Here is a 26,825-nt window from a genome sequence, read left to right as displayed (position 1 = left end):
AGGGCAAGCTCCAACTTTTGGTCCTTCTGTGTGCACCTCCCAAAGTGCCCCACTCCTGACTCTGTCCTGTGTGCACACTCCTTCCTCTGTCCTGTGTGCACCTCCCAAAGTGCCCCACTCCTGACTCTGTCCTGTGTGCACACTCCTTCCTCTGTCCTGTGTGCACACTCCTTCCTCTGTCCTGTGTGTACCTCCCAAAGTGCCCCACTCCTGACTCTGTCCTGTGTGTACCTCCCAAAGTGCCCCACTCCTGACTCTGTCCTGTGTGCACCTCCCAAAGTGCCCCACTCCTGGCTTTGATGTCCCTTGGCCTCTGCCTCCTGAGTGGCAGGACTAAAATGTGTGTGCCTCCACATCCGGCCCGGAAACAGGGATTTTGAGAGAATAGGAGGGTGACAGTAAGGCAGTAGTAGTATTTTTGGAGGGCAGGTAAGTGTCTCGTTTTATGGCTGGCCTGGGACTCAAGGTTGTCATCCAACCTGTGCTTCCTGAGTGCTGGGATTCCAGGCCTGAGCTGTCACGCCCAGCTTCAGCATGCTGTTTGGTGGTAGATACATGTACTTTATGGACTCAAGATCATTGTATGTAGGACATATATTGCACACTGGTGGGAACAGCACTTAGAATCTACTTTTTTTTTTTTTTTTTTTTTTTTTTTTTGGTAGTTTACTAACCAGAATCATTATGTTGCATGGTAGGTCTTTTGAACTTCCTGTTTTGTATTTTGTAGTATGCAGTGCCTGCAGAGGCCGGAAGAAGGCATCAACTCCCTTAGAGAGCTGTTATTGGGTGGTGGGAACTGAACTCCAGGTCCTCTGCAAGAGTAGTCTACACTCTTTAACTGCTGAGCCATCTTTCCAGCCCTGTAATGGAATTTTGAATTCTTGCCCAATATCTCACCAGTTGTACCTCCTGGATCTGCTTGTGTTTTGAGTTGCAGATTCTGTATATGAATGAGGTGATGCTGCCTTTGTCTGTCTGTGCCTTCCTTATTTAATACTGTGTTCCTCAGGTTCAACTATGCTCTGCACAAATGGCAGACACCCCCACCCCCAGTGGCCACTGAGAAATAATGTGTGTCTCATTGTGCACTGTGTTGTACTTGTTCATCAGTGGCTTTCCAATAGAGTTGACTCTTGGGCTTATAAATACTGCTAGGTTAGCAGATATTTGTATTTTCCATGGTTCTGAGGATTGAGGAAGGGGCACATGCATGTTAGACAAGAGCTTTATACTGAGTTACATCCCCAGCCCAGCGAACGTTCCTGTTTGTCTCATACATGCACACACACACACAGAGGCACACATAATAACTAATAAAAAATACTATACCCATTGCCCAGCTTTCAGTGCCAAGTTCTTGTGTCTCCATTTGTGCTAATCTCCTTAATGAGAAACTATATTTTTGTTTTTATTTTCTTTTATGTGTATGCATATTTGCCTGCATGTGTCTGTATACCATGTTGGTTGAAACAAGGGTCGCATTCTATAGCCTGGGCGTGCCTGGAACTCAGCCTGTGGCCTTAGACCCACAGCAACCTTCCTGCTTCAGCCTCTGAAGTACTGGGATAGCAGGTGTCAGGTACCATGCCCCCCTAATACTTTTATTTTTTTTTAAGATTTATTTTATGTATATGAATACACAGTGGCTATCTTCAGATATAATAGAAGAGGGCATCAGATCCCATTACAGATGGTTGTGAGCCACCATGTGGTTGCTGGGAATTGAACTCAGGACCTCTTCTAGAGCAGTCAGTGGTCTTAACTGCTGAGCCATCTCTCCAGCTCCTACTTTTATGACATTACCTCTCCTTAAGGCCTAATATGGGTTTCATGACTATATTCTCATTGGAGGGGGCCTTTTCTGTTGATGGACACTTGTCAGTCTGTTTCTGCCATGTTGTATTTATGTCTGTCATCCCACTGTGCTTGAAAGTTTATGAATGCATGGCAGCATAGGCCTGGGAGGGAGAGGTAGAGGATTGTCATGTTTGTGCCCAGTCTGCGATACACAGTGATTTCCAAACTACATAATGAGAGCCTGTCTCAAATACATAGATGATAGACAGATAGATAGTCTAGACTATTTTCCTATTAATGTTGTTAGTTATAGTCAAATTCTTCTCTAAAATAGGAACACTTATTTAATTTCTGGCTTGGTGATCCCAGGAAGGTAATTCATACCTCAGTATCCCCATGAAATGGGAAAACAAACATCCTCCACTTGGGACTGTGCAAAGATGAGAGAATTTATGAATGAGAACTGACAGACTGACATTCTTCCTGGCATGTACAAGTGCCTGCAAATTGTAGTTGCTGTTTCTTGACCTGGGAAGGTGTGGCACTTCAGAAAGCTGTCCTATAGCCATTTTGATTTTTTTCTTTTGTGGGGAACAGGGGAGGGTTTTGTATTGTTTTAAAGATTTATTTATTTAATGTATATGAGTACACTCTCACTTTCTTCAGACACAACAGAAGAGGGCATTGGGTCCTGTTATAGAGGGTTGGAAGGCCACCAGGGCTGGGAGCCACCATGTGGTTGCTAGGAATTGAACTCAAAACCTCTGGAAGAGGAGTCAGTGCTCTTAATTACTGAGGCATATCTCCAGTCCCATGTTTGTTTTTGTTTGTTTGTTTTTTGTTTGTTTGATAACAGGTATTCAGTAAGTAGCCCCTGCTGGCCTGGGCTCCTGTCCTCCTGGTTTCATGTGGGCTCCACTATACTCAGCTTTTATTTGGTATTGAGTTTGAAGCAGGATCTCATGTGTAGCTTGAAGTATAACCTTGAATTCCTGAACTTTCTGTTCTGTCTTAAATGCTGGGATGCCAAGCTAAGCCCTTTTCCTGCCTTTGCTTTGAGATGGGTCTTATGCAGGACTTAGCTCTCTGTGTAACGCACGTTAGCTTTCAGTGCTCTTTTTTGCATGTATGTGTGTACATCACATGTATGCCTGGTGCCTGCAAAGGCCAGGAGAAGGCATCCAATCTCCCGTCCTTGGAGTTCAGGGCAGTTTAGAGCTTCCATGTGGGTCTGGGAACCACACACTTTTCCTCAGTAAATGCTCCAAACAATGTGCCTGACGAGCCCGCTCTCTCTCCAGCCCTTGACCTTCAACCTTTTAAAAAGATTTACTGTTTAAAAGTAAAGTGTGTGTGTGTGTGTGTGTGTGTGTGTGTGTGTATGTGTGTGTATGTGTATGTATGTGTGTGTGTGGGATAGGTGCATGTGAGTGCAGTACCCTAAGAGGCCAGTGGCCTGGTATCCCCTAGAACTAGAATAAAGTTGTGAGCTACCACCTGGGAGCTGGGAATCAAATTCAGGTCCTCTGGAAGAGCAGCAAGCACTGAGGCTTCGGAGCCCTTTGTTTTTAATTTTCCATGCCTGCCTTCCCCGTCTGATTATTAGGGTTACAGGTCAGCATAGTGAACTCAGCAGCTTTGTGTACTAAGAACACATGGACTCTGTTTGCATAAATGGCCTATGGGCACCCAATGCAGTACCACTAAGTGTCAGTAACTGTGATTGACACTTGGCTATTAGTTGTATGGCATTGAAATTTGTCTCCATAAAGTCTTATCTAAAAAAAAAAAAAAAAAAAAAATCAAGGTGGCCCTGGAGAGACGTTTTAGCAGATAAGAGAACTTGCTGTTCTTGCTAAGGACGTCTGGTTCTCAGTACAACGTCTGGTTCTCTTACCCACTTGGTGAATCACAACCATCTGTAACTGCAGTTCCAGGAGATTTGATGCCGCTTCCTGACTTTCTCAGGAAACAAACACACATGTATTCATGTAGGCAAAACAGTCAATACACATAAAATAAATTAAAAAAAAAAAAGAAAAGAAAAATCAGGCTGCAAGGTTGGTGTGGTGGCATGCACTGAGTAATCACGGCTCTCGGGGCTGAAGCAGAAAAGATCGAAGAGTTTAAGGCCAGCCTGAGCTACATTGTGAGTCCTAGGCAAGCCTGGGCTACAGAGTGAGACAGTGTCTCAAACAAAATGAAGAACAAAAATAAAAACAAAAACTTGAGGTTGTAAAACATAAATGATATTATCCCTTAAATTTTCATGTCAGTCCCTTTTGCTCCCTTTAGGAAAGGTAAGTGTCTGTAGGAGACTCTACATGTAATGACAGGGTGAGGCTGGAGAGGTGGCTCAGTGTTTAGCACAGTGGCAGCTCTTCCAGAGGATCTGTTTGGTCCCATTACCCACATGGTGGCTTATAACCATATGATGCCCTCTTCTGGCCTCTATGGGCAATACATGCATGTGATGCCCATACATACATGTAGGCAAAACATTTGTGTACATAAAAAATAAATACAATGAAGGCTCAGTAGCAGTGGCTCAGTAACTCCAAGCACAACATCGCTCTTGAAGAGGACCTGGGTTCAGTTCCCAGCATCCACATGGTGGCTCACAAGTGTCTGGTGCTGTCTTCTGGTTTACAGAGTATATGCAGACAAAAGTACCCATATATATAAAAGTCCTAAGAAGTGTGTGTGTGTGTGTGTGTGTGTGTGTGTGTGTGTGTGTGTATGTATGTATATTATCTGGAATCAGTGAGATATAGTACTCTGTATTTATTTAAATCTTGTGTTTTAATTCTCACCATGCTGAAGGATTCCGAGAGACTAATGGAGCAACAAGGTGCATTACTGAAGCGTCTGGCAGAGGCGGACTCAGAGAAAGCGGTAATGACAGCGCCTGGGCCCACAGTACTGGATTAGGTGTCAGGTTGCAGATGGCGAGAAAGGAGCAGGGCTGGAGCATAGTATTTTGTGATCTGTAAAATGGGTTGGCATGTGCTTTGCTGCCTAGTCTCCTAGACTTTCCTAGATAGCTGATCACTGTAGGGAGGGTTCAAAAAGTGAGACTCCAGCATGAGGGATTACTAGTTTTCTGGTCTGTTAAACCTGAATTTGTTTTTTGGATTCCCAGCAGTTAAAAAGTACACAGGGCCAGGTGTGGTAGTGAACACCTCTAATCTCAGCACTCAGGAGCTGGAGGCAGGCAAATCTCCGAGTGTGAGTCCATCCTGGTCTACAAAGTGAATTTCAGGACAGCCAGGGATACAAACAGAGAGAGACCCTGTCTCAAAAAGGAAAAAAAAAGATAGTACATACCCTTTTTGGTTCACAACCCTCATTTGAGGATCTTTACCAAGGCTTGCATGTTCCGTGGAACTTGAAGGCGTTCAAGCTGTTAGTTCATGAGGGCAAGGACAAGATACAAACGGGGAAGTCTTGTGGCCAAATAATTTTGGGAGCTGTTGGCTGACCTGAACTTAAAGTTCAGGCTTCTTAATCCCAAGACTCTGGGAACGGCTGGTATTTATTGGCTTTATATTACTCTATGAGAGGGAAGGACGTAGAGGGGGAAAGACCATGCTGGGTGACTAGTGACCACGGGTGGAAAAAGCCAGTCTGTGTGTGCCTCTCCCTGGCTTCCAGCCCTGGAATTCTCAGATGGCTTTGCTTTAATAAACCATCTCTAGTAAGACAAGAAGAGAGAGAAAGGAGAAAGATCAGGATTTGAGGAAGGAGTGGAAGTTGAGGTATACTGACATTGCTTCTGCCACACTCCCAGCCTAGAAGGCGGAGCTAAGCTGTGAGGCCACACCTCCAGCCTAGAAGGCAGAGAAAAGCTATGATGCAGCTTTTGAAACATCAGCAGCTGTTTCAAAGATTTGGATGGTGTAGTTATACTGTGAGCTTCAGTCAAATGGGAGTTTTGTAGATGAGAGAACAAAATGCATTAAAGCTTCAGTTTGAATGGTTATCGCTGGGCAGCAGTATCTTAGGAATTCTTTGATATTTGTGCTTTTCTGTAATTTCCAGTCAACATTACTTTTTTTTTTGTTTTGTTTTGTTTTGTTTTTTTGAGACAGGGTTTCTCTATATAGCCCTAGCTGTCCTGGAACTCACTCTGTAGACCAGGCTAGCCTCAAACTCTCGAACTCAGAAATCCACCTGCCTCTCCCTCCCAAGTGCTGGGATTAAAGGTGTGCGCCACCACCGCCTGGCTACTTTTTTTTTAAACTGAGGAATATATATTCATTTCTTTTAAAAATTAATATAGGTTAAATGCTTCCTACATTGGCCAGTGGGTCTCTGTGTGGAGCGGCCAGGCTCCTCTGAACAGAGGCGACACTGACTGTGTTTTCCCCCAGCGCCTGCTGTTACTACTGCAAGACAAGGACAAGGAGGTGGAAGAGCTCCTCCAGGAGATACAATGTGAGAAGGTACCGTGCCCAGCACCGCCCTGGCCCTGGAATGAGCCTACTCAGCCGTGCTGGGCTCGGGCCGGCTCCAGCACTTTCTCTGTCTCCCAAGGCTCAAGCAAAGACAGCGTCTGAGCTTTCCAAGTCCATGGAGTCCATGCGGGGGCATTTGCAGGCACAGCTTCGCTGCAAAGAGGCTGAGAACAGTCGCCTGTGCATGCAGATCAAGGTGCTGGCTGGCCCCCAGCTGGGGTGGGAAGAGGCTGCCACTCCCTTAGGTTTCTCGACTTCCTGAGGGAAGTCATTGGTCTCCCATGCTTTCCAGACTCCCAAGTTGGCTGCTTTGCTGAGTCACTTGGGTATCTGACAATTTTAAAGGCTCTCCATGGTCAAAGGGGCCATGGCTCTGATCTGTCCCAGGAGACTGAGTTGCTTATTACATTTTTTCCTTCTCTGCTCTCCTGCCACACCGCCTTGTGGTCTTCTCTGCCTCTTACCTTCCTCATTCTGCTCCCAGAATTTAGAGCGCAGTGGGAACCAGCACAAGGCGGAAGTAGAGGCCATCATGGAGCAGCTAAAGGAACTGAAGCAGAAGGGAGACCGAGACAAAGAGACCCTGAAGAAGGCCATCCGAGCCCAGAAGGAGCGAGCCGAGAAGAGTGAGGAGTATGCCGAGCAGCTACATGTGCAACTAGCCGACAAGGTAATGGCTGGGCTCCGCCGCTGCTCCCTGAGGAGCATCTTGGATTCAGGGTGGGTGAGTGGGCAGGTGTGTGGCTGGGGAAATGTTGGTGACTGAGGGGCTAGGACATCCAGTACATCCATCTTGAGGGAAGGATGGCTCAGGGTCTGCCCACAGGATGCGATGTGATGTTGCGTGCCTGGGATCTTTCTGTACCATTCCCAGCATCCTCTCATCTTGAGAGAGGCAGCAGAGGGAGATGGGATGATGTGATGTAGCCTACCTTCCCTCCTCTCAGCCTGAGTGTTGACACCCGGCTGACGAGCTGCTGTGCTGTATTCCCAGGACCTTTATGTTGCTGAAGCTTTATCTACTCTGGAGTCATGGCGGAGCCGCTACAACCAGGTCGTGAAGGACAAGGGAGACCTTGAGTTGGAGATTATCGTCCTAAATGAGTACGTCTCTGTGTGAGAGAGAGAGAGGCCTGAGGGGGGACTGAGGGGAGGAAGGGCTTGAGTACAGTCTTTGTGTTAGAGAGAGGCCTGAGGGAGGGAAGGCCTTGAGGGGCAGGTGGCTCCTGTGGTCTGCTCAGGTTGGAGAGGTAAACTGTGCTAAGATGTAGCAGCCCTGTGCCAGACTCTGGCTCTACCTCTGGGCTTCTCATCCACTTGCCTAGCATGTGAGAGTCCTAGTCTCCATCCCCTGAACTGCAAACAACCATGAGTAAGCTCAAGGGGAGAAGCTTCCCCATCACAGAGGCCCAAGCCTGGCCCTAGTCTGTGTAGCAGGACAGGGGCACACACAGTTGTTATGCTTGATTATGGAGGGTGCTGTGACTGGTCCCAGTGCACTCTCCATTGTCTACCCAGAGCTTCCTGCCAGGAGGTCAGTGATGGCAGGTAGGCAGAGCCTCCAGGGTTGCATGACTGACTTTGACCCTCTTTCTTTGCCGTTGGAGAATGTCAGTGACCACTGTCCTCAGCCTTATCTGTTTGTTCCTTCACCGTGAGAGTGGACATGGAACAGCTTACACCAGCCTGTGTGCTAGCTCTGGGGATGCAGGCGGAAGAAAACCTGCGCTCCATGCGAGCTCCTGGGCCTACAAGATACATAGGCTTCTTTGGCAAGGAGACAGTGCTCACAGGGAGCTTGCAAGCCTCCCATTTGAGGAAAACTTTCCTGGAGGAAGTGTTCATGTTACATTCAAACCAGTTCACCATGCGCAGGCTGAGAACCTGCCATGTATCGGGTGCTGTTCTCAAGGAAGTATTTAGTGGAAGAAGAGAGGAGAGGGAAAGTATAAGGAAGGTGCATGGAACAGATGAGGGGTAAAGAAGTAAAATCCTCAGGAGGGCAGTCTATACAGAGAATCTCTGTAAGTATCACCTGTCAATAAGAAGGCCTATGTCCAATGAGCTGAGGCAGCAAATAGGAGGTGGGTCACTGGCAGGAAGAGAGGATACTGGGAAATAGTAAGAGGCCCAAGAGATTCACCCTGGAGATGGACGTAAACCAGCAGGTAGCTGAAGTCAGGAGAGAATAAAGAGGAGATTCACCCCGGACTTGGAGGCATGGAGTTAAGCAGAGGTAACTAATGATGCTGTAGATACAGAAGAGTTTGAAGAGGTTAAGTAAGTTTGAGCTTGTCAGGGAGTGAGCCAGAGCTTATGGCCTAGGCATTTATTAATAAATAGTCTCAGGCGTCATTTTGGGAGCAGGGGTAGGAAAGAGGAAAAACGGATTCATATTTTACAGATATCTGAAGTGGGCTTTAAAGGGTGAGTAAAATTGCCAGGTGAGATGCTGTGCACTGGCTGGGGCCCAGTCAGTCCTTCACTCAATGGTTGCTAAATTGCAGCCTCTGAGAACACAGCTCTGGTTTGTATCCCCTGAGCTGCAAAACCCAAATGATTATAATAATTTTAAAACCTCTAAGCAGCTGAGCAGTGGTGCACGCCTTTACTTCCAGCACCAGAGAGGCAGAGGCAGGTGGATCTCTGGGTTTGAGGCCAGCCTGATATACAGAGCAAGTTCCAGCCAGGGCTACATAGAGAAACCCTGTCTGAAAAAAAAAAACAAAACAAAAATAAACCCCAATCAAATCAAAACCAAAATCTAACCCAAGCAAATAAACCCCTCCTAGAACACAGACTGCACATGTTGTAGTGGTGTGAGGTTGAGGTGGGTGAATACCTTGGAACTCCAGGGAGGTCACAGTCACTGACTACCCGGCGGCCCTGCTGAGTGGCAACAAGGAGGGAGTGGACAGAAGCTCCTGCCACTTGGCTCCCTCACTGTCTATAGAGCAGAGTTGCCAGATATGCACACATAGGAGCATGGCTGTGGGGACAAAAGCCACATGGGCCCAATGCCTTGGGGTGAGGACTACCTGAGCAGCCCTTACTGACCACCGACCTGGAAAATGAGGGAAAGATCTCAGTGAATGTGGCCTAACACTAAGAAAGGATGGGAGGCATGTGTGGTGGTGCTGAAAGCTGGGAGGGATTGGGTCTCAGCCTTACCGGGTAATCAGACACATGTATAGTCATCCTGGCTAAGTGGTAGACAGCTTCCAGAGAAGGCGTCAAGTGAAACAGTTTTCAAAAGACATTATGTGGAAATGGGACATTGGTTTGGGATGGTGGGATGGCTTTGTGGTGTGGAGACTGGGGAGCAGATAGGCAGCATGCCATGAGGTTGAAATGGTCTTTGGTCTGGGGGTAGACTCCATTCCTACAAAGATCCAGGAATTGATCTGTCTGCTGATCTTCCAGCCGGGTGACAGATCTTGTAAACCAACAACAAAGCTTGGAGGAGAAGATGCGGGAAGACCGGGACAGCTTGGTAGAGAGACTGCACCGGCAGACTGCTGAGTATTCTGCATTCAAGCTTGAGAACGAGAGGCTCAAGGTCAGGATGCATAGGGAGCTGCGAGGCCAGGGGCAGGCTGGCCTCAGGGGGCGCAGATAAGCCAGGATTCCTCAGAGGCCTGGGCACACTCTGATAGAAGGGAGTGCCTTGTTGCCAGGAGTCTGGCATAGTCTGATTGTCGCCTCACATGCGCTGCAGGGCTGGGTGGCATCTAGTCAGTGTACCGCTGCAGCTCCCTGTGTGGGAAGACGAGTGCTGCTGAGACGATGGTAATGCAGTGGATGTATTCAGTGAGCGCGTGCAGGACAGAATTGACTTTGGCCCTGATGATGGCTCTCTAGGAGGACTGTTGGGTACTTCACACATTCTCATTTTTGGCCTTTCAAAAATGTCTGTTGAGAGTGAGTTCCAGGACAGCCAGGGCTACACAGAGAAACCCTGTCTCGAAAAACCAAAAAAAAAAAAAAAAAAAAAAAAAAAAAAAAAAAAAAAAAAAAAAATGTCTGTTGAGTGTTTTTAGTCAATAAGGCCATTGGGCTGGGGTGTAACTCACTTACAGAGTGCTTGACCAGCAGGCCTTGAGGCTTTGATCCCTAACCCACCAAGGATAAAGAAAGCAAGGTTTACAGAGAGTCATGCACAATTTAAATTTTGGACAGGATTTGCCCAAAGAAGTATTTGGAGTTGAGGTTTGAAATTAAGAATGATTCCGCAGAGCCATCTATTTACTGTTTTCTAAACACTGCTGTGGGGGCTGGTTTTCCCTTCCGATCTCAGTTTTGTTAGGCAAGACAATTTTAAGAAAGTATGACATGAGCCGGGCGGTGGTGGCGCACACCTTTAATCCCAGCACTTGGGAGGTAGAGACAGGCAGATTTCTGAGTTCGAGGCCAGCCTAGTCTACAGAGTGAGTTCCAGGACAGCCAGGGCTACACAGAGAAACTCTGTCTCGAAAAGCCAAAAAAAAAAAAAAAAGTATGACATGGAAAAGTATACAAATTCTTACATTTTATTTTTATTTTATTGGATATTTTTTATTTTCAAATGTCCATCCCGCACCCCAAAATTCTTACATTTTCATAAAGTGAACAATTTTTCAGTCACTCTGAAAGTTAACAAGGACCCCATATCTGACCCCTTGTAGAGGCAGCTGCTGACTCTGCCATCACAAGTCCATCCATCTGTGTAGCCATGGATGTCACGAACACTTCAGAGGCTATGCACTGATGGGTAGCTTTCACTTGGCACAGTGTGTCTAATGTATTCCTCAGTGCTGTCAGTGGGCGCCACTAGCCTTTATTTATTTTACTGGTGGTGGGCCTTTGCCTTGTTCCTCTGGTGCTATGACATGTCTGGGGTACATGTAGCTGGTTTTACTTGCAACAGAATTGCCAGGTCATGGTAGTTCATCCATAGCAGATGTTAACAAGGGCAAAGTAGTTGTACACGTTGTTTCCACCTGTGACATGTCACAGTCAACAGGTGGTCTGTGTCCCCCTGGCAATGTGTGGTATTCCCAGTGGTATTCCCAGTCTTTGGTACTTTTACTGCTTTGGTAGTACAGTTTCTTTGCTGTACTGTAGTTTTAGACACACTGAAAATAACTTCCAAGGAGCCAGGAGACACACAAGCCGAAGGCTAGCGTGGGAGAACTATATACAGTGGATTTCAGGTCAGCTTAGGATACAGAGAGGACCCCACCCCAGATAATATTAACTGCCTGGGAGTCCGCCAGGGATTATAGCCTGGTGTATCTATGTTCAGTATACATTGTAGCCATTGAAAGTGTGGTCTGCAGAAATACATCCCCTTTAGTCAGATATGTTCATCACAGAAGCTGGGGGTGTCGCTCAGGGGTGGAGGAAGCACGTGACATGGACTAAGGCACCAGACACAGGTCTCTTGTCGTAGTGAGTGTGTTTGTCCTAACGGTAACAGTCAAGCACACTTACTCCCTTCACCTAGCTGATGTTCTAAGCTTCCTTTCACTTCCTGTAGTGCTACTCCCAATTCCCCTCCCTCCCTCCCTCTCTTTCTCTCTGCCTCTCTCTGTCTCTGTCTCTCTCTCTTTCTCTCTCTCTCTCTTTCTCCCTGTGATTCTGAGGTCAGAGGACAGTGCCTCGTGCATGTCACTATACCATGAGGCTGTGCTCCAACCCTTTCCTTTCTTTAGGTCAGTGTGTGTTAAGCCTTCCCTTCTCCTCTCCCTCCCTACCTCTGCCTTTATTTCTTTATTTAGCCTTAACTAACCTCAAACTTGCAACAGTCCAGCCTCAGCACATTGAGAGCTGGAACTAAACGTGAGCCATCACTCATTCTGTGTGTGTGTGCTTGTGTGTATCCGTGTGTGTATCTGTGTGTGTCCGTGTCTGCGCGCGCTCAGGCACAGAAATGTGCACATACCATATGTACCTTTGTTCCCCTCGAACCCCTCCTTATCTGTATTGCAAAAGCAGTTGAGTAGCAGGTAACTGTCTGAGCGGTGATGGAATTTACTGTCTTGAAAATACGTTTAGAACATATTGTTAGAGCCGGGCGTTGGTGGCGCACGCCTTTAATCCCAGCACTTGGGAGGCAGAGGCAGGCGGATTTCTGAGTTCGAGGCCAGCCTGGTCTACAGAGTGAGTTCCAGGACAGCCAGGGCTATACAGAGAAACCCTGTCTCGAAAAACCAAAAAAAAAAAAAAAAAAAAAGAACATATTGTTAATTTTAAAAGTTATCTTATATGTTTTGAAAGGATCATATAATCTGTTTATTCCTGAAACAAGTTGGAGAACAATAGCTATGTGGCCAACTCTCGAGCCTTGGTCATGTGATCCGTGTGTTTTATATTCGTTTTCTTTTAGCATGGTAGGCAAGTACATTACCACTTGGCTGCACCAAGCTGTCTTTTTCCTTTAGAGATAGTATATTGCCTTTGGAATGAGAAATTAATTTGTCGTTATCTCTGTCCACATTCTGTGGTCACATTTGGAGACTTAGTCACTGAGGAAAAGACTATGTCTGTATGTCTGTCTGCATATATAGGAGCATGTTCTTTGCTGGCTTCTAGAAGAAGGTGGAGGGTAAGGCGGCCCTGATCTTGAACCTTCACAGACCTTGCTCACAAGCTCGCCCTTCTTTAGGCTAGCTTTGCCCCTATGGAGGACAAGCTCAACCAGGCTCACTTGGAGGTCCAGCAGCTGAAGGCGTCAGTGAAGAACTACGAGGGGATGATCGACAACTACAAGAGCCAGGTAAACACTGTAGGGGGCTGGTACCCTGCCTGTCAGCTCACAGCTCGGCCTTGGGGAGAAGGTAGGACGGGGAGATTGCACCAAGAGCATCCGTCCACTGTGTGGCTTTGTTCCCCAGGTGATGAAGACAAGATTGGAGGCTGATGAAGTGGCTGCGCAGCTAGAGCGCTGCGACAAGGAGAACAAGATGCTTAAAGACGAGATGAACAAAGAGATCGAGGCGGTACTGTCCCCGCCCGCCCTCCCTCCCCGCCCGACCGCCCGCCTCAGACGGGGGTTTCTCTCTGGTTCCCATCCCACCCTGTTTTTCTCTGATTGTTGTCTTCTCTCTGGCTCTTTCTCTATACTATGCTTTCTAATTCCATTTTTCCCTTATGGTTTGAAAAAAAAGCCCCTTTTGCCTGAAGCAGCTAGGTGGACTCAGATCTGCGTGGTGGGCAGGTATTTGGATGTCCATATTTTTCTGCCTGGACTCTGTTTTTGTAGCATCTGTAAATGTGCCTACCGTCTCCTCCGGAAGGATCTTTCTTTTCTAGCACTGTTGGCTGTTGATGTGTAGTAATTGCCTTAAAGATTACCTTGGGGACAGTCTGAGTCGGGCTCAGCTGCGAGTTTCTGAAGCACCTCACTTCTGCCTCTGGTCCCCAGTCTTAAAGCTTAAGGATGTAACAGAACCAGCTATTTCTTTTTCTTTTTTTTTTTTTCTTTTTTTTTTTTTGGTTTTCGAGACAGGGTTTCTGTGTAGCCCTGGCTGTCCTGGAACTCACTCTGTAGACCAGGCTGGCCTCGAACTCAGAAATCCGCCTGCCTCTGCCTCCCAAGTGCTGGGATTAAAGGCGTGCGCCACCACCGCCCAGCAGAACCAGCTATTTCTAATCCTTCCTGATCTTTGTATTATCATGGTGCCTTCCTAGGGGCTTTGGAGTCATTTTAGCCTGTAATCCTGGCTTTTCCAGGCTTAGCTAAGTTTGATCTTTATACCCTTACTGTCCTTTGTGTTTTTTTTTAAATTGTCCTTTTCATTAAAAAAAAAAAAAAAAAGACTTTGTTATGTGCATACACTATAGCTGTCTTCAGACACACCAGAAGAGGAAGTTGGATCCCATTACAGATGGTTGTGAGCCACCATGTGGTTGCTGGGAATTGAACCTCTGGAAGAGCAATCAGTGCTCTTAACTTCTGAGCCATCTCTTCAGCCCCCTAAATTGTCCTTTTTTATTATTGTTCAAATAAAATGACTGCAGAGAACCCTCAGGATGGTGCTGACTCCTGGTGTCACCACTGATATTTGCTGACTGAATGAATGGCTACTGCAAGTGGCAAGGCAGGCCCAGTGTGCCCTGTAAAGATCAGCCTGCTCAGCCTCTGGGACTAGGGCAGCCCTGCTGTGCTCTAGAGGAAGGCCCATACTGTTATCAGTCAGGACCTTACCAATGCTGGGCTTCTTTTCCTGCTTCAGGCCCGTCGGCAGTTCCAGTCACAGCTGGCTGACCTACAACAGCTGCCTGACATCCTCAAGATCACGGAGGCCAAGCTGGCTGAGTGCCAAGACCAGCTGCAGGGCTACGAGAGGAAGAACATCGACCTCACAGCCATCATTTCAGACCTGCGCAGCCGGGTAAGGGACTGGCAGAAGGGATCCCACGAACTGGCCCGAGCAGGGGCCCGCTTACCGAGATGAGCTGCACGCCCCCCAAGGGAGGACCACTTCCTTTTTCTTGGCTGCCGATTTCTGAAAGGAGTGAGCTATCATCAGTGCTGTGAAATAAAAGTCTGGTGTGCCAAACCCTGCGTGTCGCACAAAGTGATTGTAGCTATAGACTCGCCACTGCCTTGCTATGGCCGTCCACGCTCTGCCTGCTTCTGCCTTGCATATCCTGCCGCCGTGCTCCGACCCGCAGCCACAGAGGAGACCCAGCAGATCTATGGCACCCACCGCTTGTCCATTGTTCCATCATTCTCAAGCTTTAACTGCCTCTTCTTGTTTTCCACAGATCCACTTACCTGGGATTCTCTTCTGAGGGACAGAAGCAACCAGCCCCTTTGTCCAGAAGTAGTCTGTCTCTCAGTTACTGGAGCCATGCCCTGCACTTTCCAAGACATGACCCAGCACTCACTTAAATCTGACTTGGGCGGGTCTCTTATCCTTTCTCTTTAAAATCTTTCTTTTATTTGTTGTGTTTCTGGATTTTTTTGGAAACAGGCTGCTTTGGAATTACTGTGTAGCCAAGGATGATCTTAAACTCCTAATCCTGCCTCTACTTCTGAAAATACTGGAGTCGTGCACCACTGTGACCCGATCCTCTCCTGATGTGTGATCATCAGCTTCTGAGCACCTACCCTACCACAGCATGCTGTTGTTTCATCCCCAGGAACCTGATGCACTCTATGGGTTCCTCCTCCAGTAACAGCCTGAAACCTAGAGGGGATACAAGAGTCCCTATGTCACATAGATGCTCAGTATCCACAAGGATTTGAACCCATGGCTTTCAGACTGTTGAATGTCCTTGGGGGTCTCTTGAGCTCTCACATAACACAGTGCTCAGGGTAACTTCTCAGACCTGCTGGCCTAATGAATCCAAGCTGACCTATTACCCTGCTGCACTGCCCATTAGGGAGATGGAATCAGTGGTACCAACACAAATAGGACTGCTTGGGCTTTGTTGTACAGTGTGCTGCTAACACCTTGTGTCTACTGCAGTCCCAGCGGGGCTTCTGGGGCCTCTTCTCATCTGGAACCAGCAGGTGTGGGAGGTGGAGTGGGTCTACCCTGTTCTCTTCTTTCTTCCAGGTTGTTGGTTGAATATGGAACACCTGCTGAGGGCAGTCCGCCTTTTTCCTGGATGTGGATGCCATCAGAGGAGAACGGAGAATCCCTTCATTACTTGCCCTTATGGGAAATGCCTTCATAAACCAGTCTGCGTTCCTGTCATTTTAGATCGAACACCAGGGGGACAAGCTGGAGATGGCGAGAGAGAAACATCAGGCTTCTCAGAAGGAAAATAAACAACTGAGTCAGAAGGTGGATGAACTGGAGAGGTTAGAGGCACTTGGTCCCATGTCTGTCCTCTTCCTAGGACCTGAGACTTTCTGCCACTTAGCTGCTTTGTGCTTAGTGTGCCAAAGTATTTGAGGGATTCAAGGTCCTGGAAGACCTAGGCAGAACTCAAAGGAAGAGCTGCTTGCATTTCAGTGGTAAGCCTTGTGGACGAGAGGAGGGAGTGTGGGGGGGTGGGGGTTGTCAGCCTGGAGAGATGCTGTGTGACCATATGATCCAAGGACAGTCTTCTGGTAGGAGCCATTGTCTCAAAGGCACTATTAGGTCAAGCAGACCAGTAGGCCTGCTTTGAGTGAAACAGCCGGAGCACCTGTGTGCTGCACATAAGCATCCTACAGCCTCTCTGGCCTTTTACAGACTGTTAAAAGCAGCTGTGGGTGGGGCTTACAGTACTTGGCATCAGAAGCCCTGCTTTGGGGGCCCTCGAGACACTTAACCTCCCTTGTGACCTTGGGTAGATCCTATAACTCTTCTGTATCTGTTTCCTAGTCTGAGGAAGGATCAGTGTAGTAGTGCGCCAGCTGATGGCAGGTCTCAGTAAGAGGGGCCTCTCAAAGGGGTCTGATCCTTACTTGTAAGCTAGTACCATTAGTCCTAATTAGTGACTTGTTTTGGTTTTTTTGGCTTTTCGAGACAAGGTTTCTCTGTGTAGCCCTGCTGGCTGTCCTAGAACTCACTTTGTAGACCAGGCTGGCCTCAAACTCAGAAATCCGCCTGCCTCTGCCTCCCAAGTGCTGAGATTAAAGGCGTGCACCACCACTGCCCAACTAGTGACTTTTTTTTTTTTTTTTTTTTAGATATACTTTATTTTTTAATTGTCTGTATTTGTGAGTGTCTGGGACTATGTACGTGTGAACACAGATGCTCATAGAGGCTCCGAGTCTCCGCAGCAGAAGTTACAGGCAGTTGTGTGCCGCCTGATGTGAGTGCCGGGACCTGAACTTGGGTCCTTTGCAAGAGCAGTGTGTAGTGTGTGCTCTTAACCATCAAGCCGTCTCTTTAGCGCCTGTTTTTTTTTTTTTTTAAACCTGCTTTTATTATTATATATTTGTACCCAGCATGGGCACCTGCATGGGCATAGGTGTCAGGACAACTTGTGGGAATCAGTTCTCTTCTTCCATCACGTGGGGCTGGGGATTGAACTCAGGTCAAGGTGCTTTTTAGTAAGCACCTTTACCCACTGAACCACATTTTGCCTGCCCCGTATTTTGCCTCTAGTCAGGCTGTAAGTTTGTCCCTCAACTCCTCTTGCCTTAGCCGCCTGAGTACTAAGGTCATAAGTATGGATGATCCACATGTTATCTATAAGGAAACCAACCAAGCTCAGGGAATGAGTGTAACTTGTCCAGATACACACAGCTGGTTTCTACGAATGATGATCCTTAAGCTAGGAACTCCTCTTCCAGAACCGTGTTAGCATCTGTAAGCAGAAGACTTCGAGCCCAGAGTGGTGGCACACCACTAGTCCCAGTACTTAGGAGGCCAAGGCAGGAGGATTGCTGCCAGCCTGGGCTGTGTTGTAATACCCTGTCTCAGGAGAGATGGCTCAGCAGTTAAGAGCAGTGAGCAGTGACTGCTCTTCCAGAGGTCCCGAGTTCAATTCCCAACAACCACATAGTGGTTGTAATGGGATCTGATGCATACTCTTCTGGTGTGTGTCTGAAGACAGCGACAGTGTTTTCACACATGAAATTAATAAATCTTTTAAAAAAAAAAAGTTGGAGAGCTGAGGGTCTTAGGGTGGTCTTAAATGCCCTAAAGGTCAGGGTAGCCTGCAGTGGGTCTTAGGGTGGTCTTAAATGCCCTAAAGGTCAGGGTAGCCTGCAGTGGGCCTTAGGGTGGTCTTAAATGCCCTGAAGGTCAGGGTAGCCTGCAGTGGGGCTGGAACAGACATCTGTGTCCACCTCTGTTCTGCCAAACTGACCCACAAACGTAGCTAGGTTCAAGATCTGCAGTGTTCCTAAAGATGACGGTGTTCTGGAGGGGCAGGAGAGACTGTGCCACAGCTGTCCTGTGTCTGTCACATACGGTGTTGTGTGGCTCAGCTGAAGTCTCTTTGCTGAGCTGGGCTTTGGTGACAGACCTGCCAGCTGTGCTGCTCTCAGTCCTGTTCCTCCTGCTTCCCTCAGACATGGGTTGGTGATGGCAGGTCTTCTGTGAGCTGCAGGTTGCTGTTGTCTGTGTGACACTCAGCAAGGGGCACCGTGTACACTCAGCTGCACATGTAGTCCTTCCCGCTGTCCTCACTTGTCCTGTGACCAGCTGTTGCAGTTACACAGTCTGGCAGCCACCTTGCTCATCTGAACATGCTTTCTATTTCTTCCTGTGGCTCCTTGGAGATTCTTCAAGTGACAAAATTCCCGGTTAAGGGGAGACAGAAGCCCCCTGGCAGTGGGTCATTGCAGGGTCTAACGGAATGCTCTCACCTAGGAAACTGGAGGCCACCAGCGCCCAGAATGTCGAGTTCCTACAGGTGATTGCCAAGAGGGAGGAGGCAATCCACCAGGCTCAGCTGCGGCTGGAGGAGAAAACGAGGGAGTGTGGGGCCTTGGCAAGGCAGTTGGAGAGTGCCATCGAAGATGCCAGGCGACAGGTCAGATGTTGCCCTCTGTCCGACCTTTTCCTGGCCTACTCTCTGACCTGAAGAGTGGGTACAGTGGGTACATTCCTCCTTAGTGTGCTGTAGAGGATTGGCCCTTTGTGGTGTTGATATTCTGGAAAGCTTTTTCACCTTAGAGGAATGCTGGAAAAGGTTAGGAAAGATGGATAGTAAGCTTCCCTCAGGGCTACAGAGATGGGTAACAGCACTAGCTGCTCTTCCCTAGGACCCAGGTTCAATTCCCAGCACCCACATAGCAGCTTACAACAGTTTGTAACTCCAATTCCAAGGAATATAGCACCTGGACAGATGTACATGCAAGCCAAACACCAATACACATATAGAGAAGGGAGTAGGATAAGGAGGGGGAAGAGGGAGAGAGGGAGGGAGGGAGGGAGGGAGGGAGGAAGGAAGGAAGGAAGGAAGGAAGGAAGGAAGGAAGGAAGGAAGGAAAGAAGGAGAGAGACTCTCCGTTTAGTTAGCTTCTGTGCCAAGGCTCCAGAATATTTTGCATACTGATGTGCCAGTGGGCTGTGACTGGTCGGTGGGCATGGCCAGCCATCTCTGCCAGGTCAGCTAGCCCTTCCTCTGTGCTTTGTGTGTAGGTGGAGCAAACCAAGGAACAGGCGCTCTCTAAGGAACGAGCAGCCCAGAGCAAAATCCTGGACCTTGAGACTCAGCTAAGCAGGACTAAGACAGAACTCGGCCAGCTGAGGCGGACTCGTGATGACGTAAGTTGGGCTAGTGGGCAGGGCTTCCTCAGGCTGCAGCACAACTGTCTGCTAGTGTTTTCATAAGTCTCACATAGGTTATTATCCCCAGTCACCTTACCACCCTGTAAAGATATTCTGGGTAGACCTCCCTCCCCTTCATTGGCACTAGGGATTGAACGCAGGTCCTTGACTGTGTTAGGCAAGCTGCTCCTACTCAACTATGGCTCCTCTTACATCACTTCTTAAGCTCTATAAGAGTTTAAAGATATCATTTATACCTGTAAACACTGATTGCATAGTTGAACAGTTCAGCATATCCATAGACTTATAGATTATCAAATTCCTGTTAGGGGTAAAATTGTGGGGTAGAGGCTGTCTCCATAGGAGTTCATGAGAGAATCAAAATAAGCAAAGATAACTCTTAATGGAAAGCAAGGACGAGCTTTAGAAAGTCATGAAGATGGAAAAGAGTCCGAGAAGAGTAGCTCCTGAGCAGACAGAGCAGCCCCAGCCCCAGTGCAGAGAGGAAGCTAAAGCCATTCCTAATGCAAGTCCGTGTCTTCCCTGCCTTGGATGCTGGGGTAGAGCCTTCAAGACTAGGCTGAAGACGACTCCCAAATGGGGCAAAGAAGAGTTGGCTTAGTAGTTGTGAGCACTGGTTGCTCCTGGGGTAAGACCTGGGTTTGGTTCCCAGCACCCACGTGGCGGCTCAGTCTGTAACTACAGTTCCAGGGTGTCTGATAGTCTTTTGGCACATCGGTTAAAGGTACCGCCATTTGGTCATAAGGACTCGAGTTTGTATCCCAGCACCCACATAGGGTGCTTCCACAAGGAAGTAGGTGATATGCAAGATGAAGATCTCAAAGTTCAGTGGTAAAAGGATGAGTGATCTGAGAAGCCATCAGGTGAATTGAGTCTACAATCTGGGAGCTATGGATGAGAAAGAACAAAGTTCAGAAAAGAAATTGTGAGTATGAGAAAACCAGAAATGTTGGAAGTGACCAATGACTTAGAAAACAGGAGAAAGCATCAACAAAGACCAAACCAAGCAGAAGAAAGAAGCTGAGGAATGGAGAAGGCCATGGTCAACAAGCAGCCTGGCATGCTAGTTCATGGCTTTAATTCTCCCATTGAGAGGCTGCAGCAGGTGGATGTCTGAATTTGATGCCAACCTGGTCTAGGGCAGCCAGGACTATATAATAGAGTCAGCCTGTCTCAAAAAACAAAACCAACCAACCAAACAAACAAAAAAACCAACCATGACCACAGTATCAGAGTCTTCTGGGATACCATTAAGAGAGCAAACCTAAGAACTGTCAGGACAGAAGGAGCTGGAACACTGAAGGCAGAGAGTCAAGTTGATGAGTACACACGCATTTTTTTAAAGGGATCAACACTCAAACTTAAGGCATTTAGAACTACAAATGCATAGGACCCAGAAGAACTTCCAAGAACTGTTATAGTCAGTACGTCAAAGCAAAAGAAGACAGATTGCCAACTAAAGGGGTGGGGCTGCAGAGATGCCCAGAGGTTAGGATTGCAGAGGACCCAGGTCTGCTACCGAGCACCTATATCCTGTGGCTTCCAGTGACTCCAGCTCCAAGGATCTAACAGCTCTGGCCCCTCAGACAGTGCGTTCATGTGGACAATACCCCGAGCACATACATAGAGATATTTAAAAATAAATCTTTAAAAGAACAGGCTATAAGGGGAAAAATACCATATCACAAAGGCAATACTGCAAAACTAACAACATATCTCTCAGCTAACACAAATAGCCAGGTTAACATGGAAAAATGCATTTTAGATCTTGAAAATAAGTAGTTTTCAATCAAGATTGTTATATTCAACAATTCTTTTTTTTTGTTTTTGTTTTTGTTTTTTCGAGACAGGGTTTCTCTGTGTAGCTCTGGCTGTCCTGGAACTCACTCTGTAGACCAGGCTGGCCTCAAACTCAGAAATCCACCTGCCTCTGCCTCCCAAGTGCTGGGATTAAAGGTGTGCACCACCACCGCCTGGCCAACAATTCTTTTAAAATGATCTTCAAGTACAAGGAAACGTCAAGATAAATACAAATCAAGGCAGTTCATGATTTCTGTTTGTTGCCAAAGATACATAAATGAGGGCTATAACACCGGGAAGAAAGTCACGGTTAATCGGAAGAGCACAGGACAGGGAGAAATTTTACAGGAGGTCTAGGAAGGAATGTGGCATGTCCCACACAGTAAATACGCAAACCTCTAATACTAATAAAGAAGAATGCAAGAAGCAAGATAATCCAGCCAGCCCAAAAGATAACTGACAAAATTACAGGACGTGGTAAATCGTAGCCTTAAATATAGATGGCCTCGCTGGCCCATTTGGCAGACTGACAGATGGGGCTTAAAAGAAAAGGCCCAACAACTGTGTCCAAGAAATGTACCTCACAGCTGGGCGGTGGTGGCGCACGCCTTTAATCCCAGCACTTGGGAGGCAGAGGCAGGCGGATTTCTGAGTTCGAGGCCAGCCTGGTCTACCGAGTGAGTTCCAGGACAGCCAGGGCTATACAGAGAAACCCTGTCTCGAAAAACCAAAAAAAAAAAAAAAAAAAAAATGTACCTCACGAGCCGGGCTGTGGTGGCGTACGCCTTTAATCCCAGCACTTGGGAGGCAGAGGCAGGTGGATTTCTGAGTTCTAGGCCAGCCTGGTCTACAGAGTGTGTTCCAGGACAGCCAGGGCTACACAGAGAAACCCTGTCTCGAAAACCCCCCCCCCCAAAAAAAAAAAGTAGCTCACTGGTGGATAGACAGATGCAAAGGATGGTAACCAATATACTATGCCAATGGGAGCCCAGACCACGCCGGTGTGAGTATTCTCATGTCCGAGAAGTAAACTTCAAAATCAGAAGAGATTTAAAGTTACTCCAGATCAATACAGGGATAATTAATGAAGATGATGTCACAAGCAGGGTGTGGTGTCACATGCCTTTCATCCCAGCACTTAGGAGGAAGAGGAAGAGGCAGATCTGTGAGTTCCAGGACAGCCCGGGCTACACAGAGAAACCCTGTCTCTAAAAACAAAACCCGATGGAACAGTGATGTATTTGTCAAGTGCTGGGATTAAAGATGTACACCACTACGTCTGGCTTTTTGTTTTTGAAGAACATCAGCATTTCCGAAATTGTCCGTAGACTGCAAGAAAATAGAATTGCTAGGCATGTAAAGCAAAGCAGCAGAATATAAAGTCAACATACACTACTAGGCTGGATCTACACAGCCTGCATCATCCTGATACCAAAGCACACAGGACACGATGAGAAAGACAACCATCTCTTTGATGAACATGACACAAAAGTCCTCCAGATTCTTTTTTTTTTTTTTTTTTTTTTTTTTGGGTTTTCGTGACAGGGTTTCTCTGTGCAGCCCTGGCTGTCTTGGAACTCACTCGGTAGACCAGGCTGGCCTCGAACTCAGAAATCCACCTGCCTCTGCCTCCCAAGTGCTGGGATTAAGTGCTGGGTGTTTTTGGTTTATTTTTTTAACCTATAGCTGGTATTGTCCTTAGTGGGAAGAAAATGAGTATTTTCTCAGTTTAGCTTGTTTTTAAAACAGTGTCTCACTCTGTATCCCTGGCCGGTCTGGAACTCATTATGTAGACTAGAATAGCCACAAACTCATAAGAGTCTGGTCTGCTTCCTGAGTGCCGGGATTAATGATGTGCACTGCCACGCCCAGCTCAATACAGTGTCTGTATTGAAGAAATGAGAAAGTGACTGAGCAGGTAAAGTGCCCAAGCCTGATTGGCTGAGTTTGATTTTCAGAACCTTTAAGTTGAAAGGGGAAAACCATGGGGGCTGGAGAGATGGCTCAGGGGTAAAGAGCACTGGCTGCTCTTCCAGAGGTCATGAGTTCAACTACATGGTGGCTCACAACCATCTGGAATGGGATTCAATGCCGTGTCCTGGTGTGTCAGTGACAGTGTGCTCACATATGTTAAAATAATAAATAAGGGAAACCACATTCACAGATATGTGTAAAACTAAAACAACTTCTAAAGAAAATAACTGGGGCTAAACCTCAGTTGACAGAGTCCTTGCTTGTATGTTTGAAACCCTGGGTTCAATCCCTAACAGCTATTCAAAAAAAAACAAGCAGACAAGCAGGGTGGTGCGTGCTTGTGACCTCAGGATGGCAGAAGAGTCCACAGTTCAACGTCAGTCTCAACTACAGACCAAATTTGAGGCTAGCCTGGGCTACATGAATCCGTGCCTTTAAAAAAAAATGATAGCATGTGTTGCTGAGGATGTGGAAGGAGCTCGGCCCTTCAGCCCTTCCCATTGCTGACAGGAGCAACACCACACTTAGCTCGTCCCACGCTGGGTGCTTGCTTTGTCTTTCTTTTTTTTCTCTCTTTTTTTTTTTTTGAGACAGGACTTCTTTGTATAGCTCTGGCTGTACTACACCTCACTGCACACCAGGCTGGCCTTGAACTTGTAGAGATGAAGTTACTCTTTCTTAAATGTGTGTGGGTGTAGGTGGGTGTGGTTTGTTTCTCTGTGGAGACTAGAAGAAAGCACCTGGTTCCTTGGAATCACCTGTAACTACATAGTGAAACTCTTTGTCAAATAATAAAATAAGCACAAGCTCAGCCAGGTATATTGACTCGGTGTATGTTGCCATAATAACCACACTCAGGAAGGTTAAGTCAGGAAAGTTGTAGCTAATTGAAGCCCATGTACTGAGTTGTCTGAGAAGTTTGCTGAGGCCTTGGCTCAAAACAGTAAAACAGCTGGTTGGTGGTTGATCCCAGAGCTTCAAGAGGCGAAGGGAGGAGGATCTCTGAGAATTCGATGCCAGCCTGATCTATAGGTGAGTTCTACGACAACAAGACTACACAAAGAAACAACAGTAAAAAATAGAGAAAGCCAAAATCAAGCAACTAACTCCCCCACCCAAGGGGGATAAAACCCATCTCAACTGCAGGCCCTATGTGCCTCTCCCAGTGTTGGCACCCTAGAAGTGACTGCCCTTGTCTCTGATTGCCCATTGTTGCCTTCTTATTCTTTGCCCCATTCTTTCTTCTGTTAGGCGGATCGTAGATACCAAAGCCGGCTGCAGGATCTGAAAGATCGCCTGGAGCAGTCTGAGAGCACCAACCGCAGCATGCAGAATTATGTCCAGTTCCTCAAGTCCTCTTATGCAAATGTGTTTGGGGATGGTCCCTATACCTCTTCCTACCTGACGAGCTCACCCATCCGCTCCCGGTCTCCCCCTACCTGAGGCTACCTGTCTAGGGTGTGATGCCCCTTGCCTGATGCCAGACAACTATGGGAGTTACCAAACCATAGCTGGCAAGCCCACTGGTTTTCAAATGTGCTCAGGGTCTATTCCTCAACTAATGCCAGGAAAGGCCCTAGAGCAGCCAGGGATTAATAAGGAAAAATCTGGTTCTCTTTCCTGATCTGGGAACCTGGTGAAATTACCAGCCTTCTATTTGCCACATTAGGTACCAGATTTTTAAATCCCTGTGACTATTCAGTCTGCTTCCTTTCCTCAGGGAATCCTTGGATGGACTGTTCCTGCAGACTCCTTCCAGCCCTCCTCTTTCGAGGCATCCATCTTGGGTTTCTTTGAGTTGCAGGAGTCCTTCTCCAACTGAATGCCTACATTGCTTTTTCTTTCCTTTTTATTTATTTTTTATTTTATTTTTAAATAAAAATAGAATTTTATTTGTATTGAGAAATAGTGAAAACAGGTAAATTGATAACAGAGTGAGTCTGTGCTTTTATCAGCATAAAAATATAATGGAGGGCTCATGGAGGTAAAATGTTCACAGCTACCTTGCTCCTATAGAATCTGTAGCTACAAATGTCACAAAAATGTTCTTTGAGTTCCTTGTTACATATCAACTGGCATAAGTTATAGCAGGTGTATTCACAATGAATTGTTAAAACACAGATCTAACAGTGGCAAGTGTGCTTGTAACAATGTGTTTTGGTTTCACAGTTCTGGTAACTAACAGCCTCTTATTGCAAGAAAAATACACAACAGTGCCATGCTCGCATGGGGCCATGGTGGCCTTCTGTAGTGATTCAGCTTTAGTGGATGTCCTGCTGAAGGGAAGTCTGCTTTTCTCTTGGTGGATAGGGCAGGATGCGGTATTTTCCTTGGTGCCAGTGGAAACCTCCCATGTCTGCGTTTCCTGCAGGCCACTGGTCCTCAAGCGCTTCACAGACACGGCCTGACAATCTGGCCTGACAATCAGAATTTATCTCATTGCTTTTCATTTCTCTTTGTAACTCAGATTCATTTATTTTTGAAAATTGTGTGTGGTTTTACAGGAAATAAAGTTTTTAGAACAGTTATGTCAGACTCCTTTGATTTCCCTTATCCCCCTCTCCTTCTTTTAAAAATGATCGAGTGAGGTGGCACACACCTGTCGTAAGCATTTGGGAATTGGAGGCAAGAGGATCAGTTCAGTGTTATCCACAGCTACAGAGTGATTGAGGCCAGCCTGGGCTACATGAGAGCATGTCTGAATAAAAAAAATCTTTAAATGACTTAATAAAATTGGTATGCGAGAACATTAGTTAGGAGAGTCCTTGATTCGTGAAATGACCGATTTCATTTCATTGTGGACCAGATAGGCAGCTGCTCCTTTGGTTGGCTTCAGAAGGTAAAGCACCTGATGGCTGGAGGCAAGGCACTCTGTCCAGCCTAACTCCTTAGAGTTTGGGAAGGATCACGTAGCAAGGTAGGTGTGGGATGTGCCTATATTTTCTGTGTTAAATGTTACTCATCTGTGTGATAAGATTTGGGGCCATTTTTTCCTTTTCCTGTGCTGAGAGAATGAGTGATATAGAGCACTTAGAATGTGCAGTGTGAGAGCCTAAGGGTTTGTGTTGTGGTAAATCTCCAACCCAAGTAAGACCGGTCAAAGAAAACACAACTCAGGAAGTATGAATACAAACTGCACGCCTAGACTGGGCAGATTTACCACTACTCTATTCCCCACCTATGAGCTCCCTTGTAACTTTCAGTTTTTCCAGGCTAAATGCTTCTCCTGCACTGTCCTTCCACCTCTTCCTCCCCCTCCTCATCTTCCTCTCTCCTCTTCCTCTTCTTCCCTCTCTCCTCCTCCAAACCTTTTCCCTCCACCTCCCCTTCTACTGCCCAATCACTGGCTCTAGCATTTATTTTACAAATTAAGATGGGCAGAAGGTTCACAAGAAGTCACCTGTGTACTGATTCACACCTCCTCTACAGCCCTTCTCAGGAAAGCTGAATTAGCATCAAAATACAAGGCCTGGGCTATCCACAACAGGTTTGCTTTGCTTTTCATTCATTTTAAATTGGAATTTGTGTACTATTTTATGTGTGGGTGGCCTGCATGTATGTATGTGCTATGTAACATCTATGTTCTTGGTGCTCTCTGAAGCTGGAAGAGGGCATCCAAGCCCCT

At 46.9% G+C, this 26,825-nt stretch overlaps 1 protein-coding gene across 8 annotated transcripts in view; it reads left to right on the top strand.

Moving 5' to 3' along the window:
* Odf2 (outer dense fiber of sperm tails 2) overlaps nt 1–25,728 on the top strand; it is a 42,347-nt gene extending 16,619 nt beyond the window's left edge. For 2 of the 8 annotated variants that reach the window (XM_028756885.1, XM_028756884.1), the window contains 13 exons: nt 4,624–4,695; nt 6,174–6,245; nt 6,337–6,453; nt 6,742–6,927; nt 7,252–7,361; nt 9,681–9,816; nt 12,904–13,014; nt 13,133–13,237; nt 14,474–14,632; nt 15,953–16,053; nt 18,503–18,665; nt 19,277–19,402; nt 24,452–25,728. In XM_028756885.1, coding sequence (XP_028612718.1) covers nt 4,624–4,695; nt 6,174–6,245; nt 6,337–6,453; nt 6,742–6,927; nt 7,252–7,361; nt 9,681–9,816; nt 12,904–13,014; nt 13,133–13,237; nt 14,474–14,632; nt 15,953–16,053; nt 18,503–18,665; nt 19,277–19,402; nt 24,452–24,643 — 1,650 coding nt within the window. In that variant the 3' untranslated portion in view covers nt 24,644–25,728. Of the gene's footprint in view, nt 1–4,620; nt 4,696–6,173; nt 6,246–6,336; nt 6,454–6,741; nt 6,928–7,251; nt 7,362–9,680; nt 9,817–12,903; nt 13,015–13,132; nt 13,238–14,473; nt 14,949–15,008; nt 15,648–15,952; nt 16,054–18,502; nt 18,666–19,276; nt 19,403–24,451 lie in introns of those variants that run through there. The other 6 variants (XM_028756882.1, XM_028756883.1, XM_028756886.1 and 3 more) reach the window with 4 other exon arrangements.
* Nucleotides 25,729–26,825: the final 1,097 nt, after the last annotated feature.

The sequence above is a fragment of the Grammomys surdaster genome, unplaced genomic scaffold (assembly GCF_004785775.1).
Source record: "Grammomys surdaster isolate TR1022 unplaced genomic scaffold, NIH_TR_1.0 126133, whole genome shotgun sequence".
Lineage (NCBI taxonomy): Eukaryota > Metazoa > Chordata > Mammalia > Rodentia > Muridae > Grammomys > Grammomys surdaster.
Note: the sequence above shows the minus strand (reverse complement) of the source record. Positions and strands in the feature narration are given on the sequence as shown.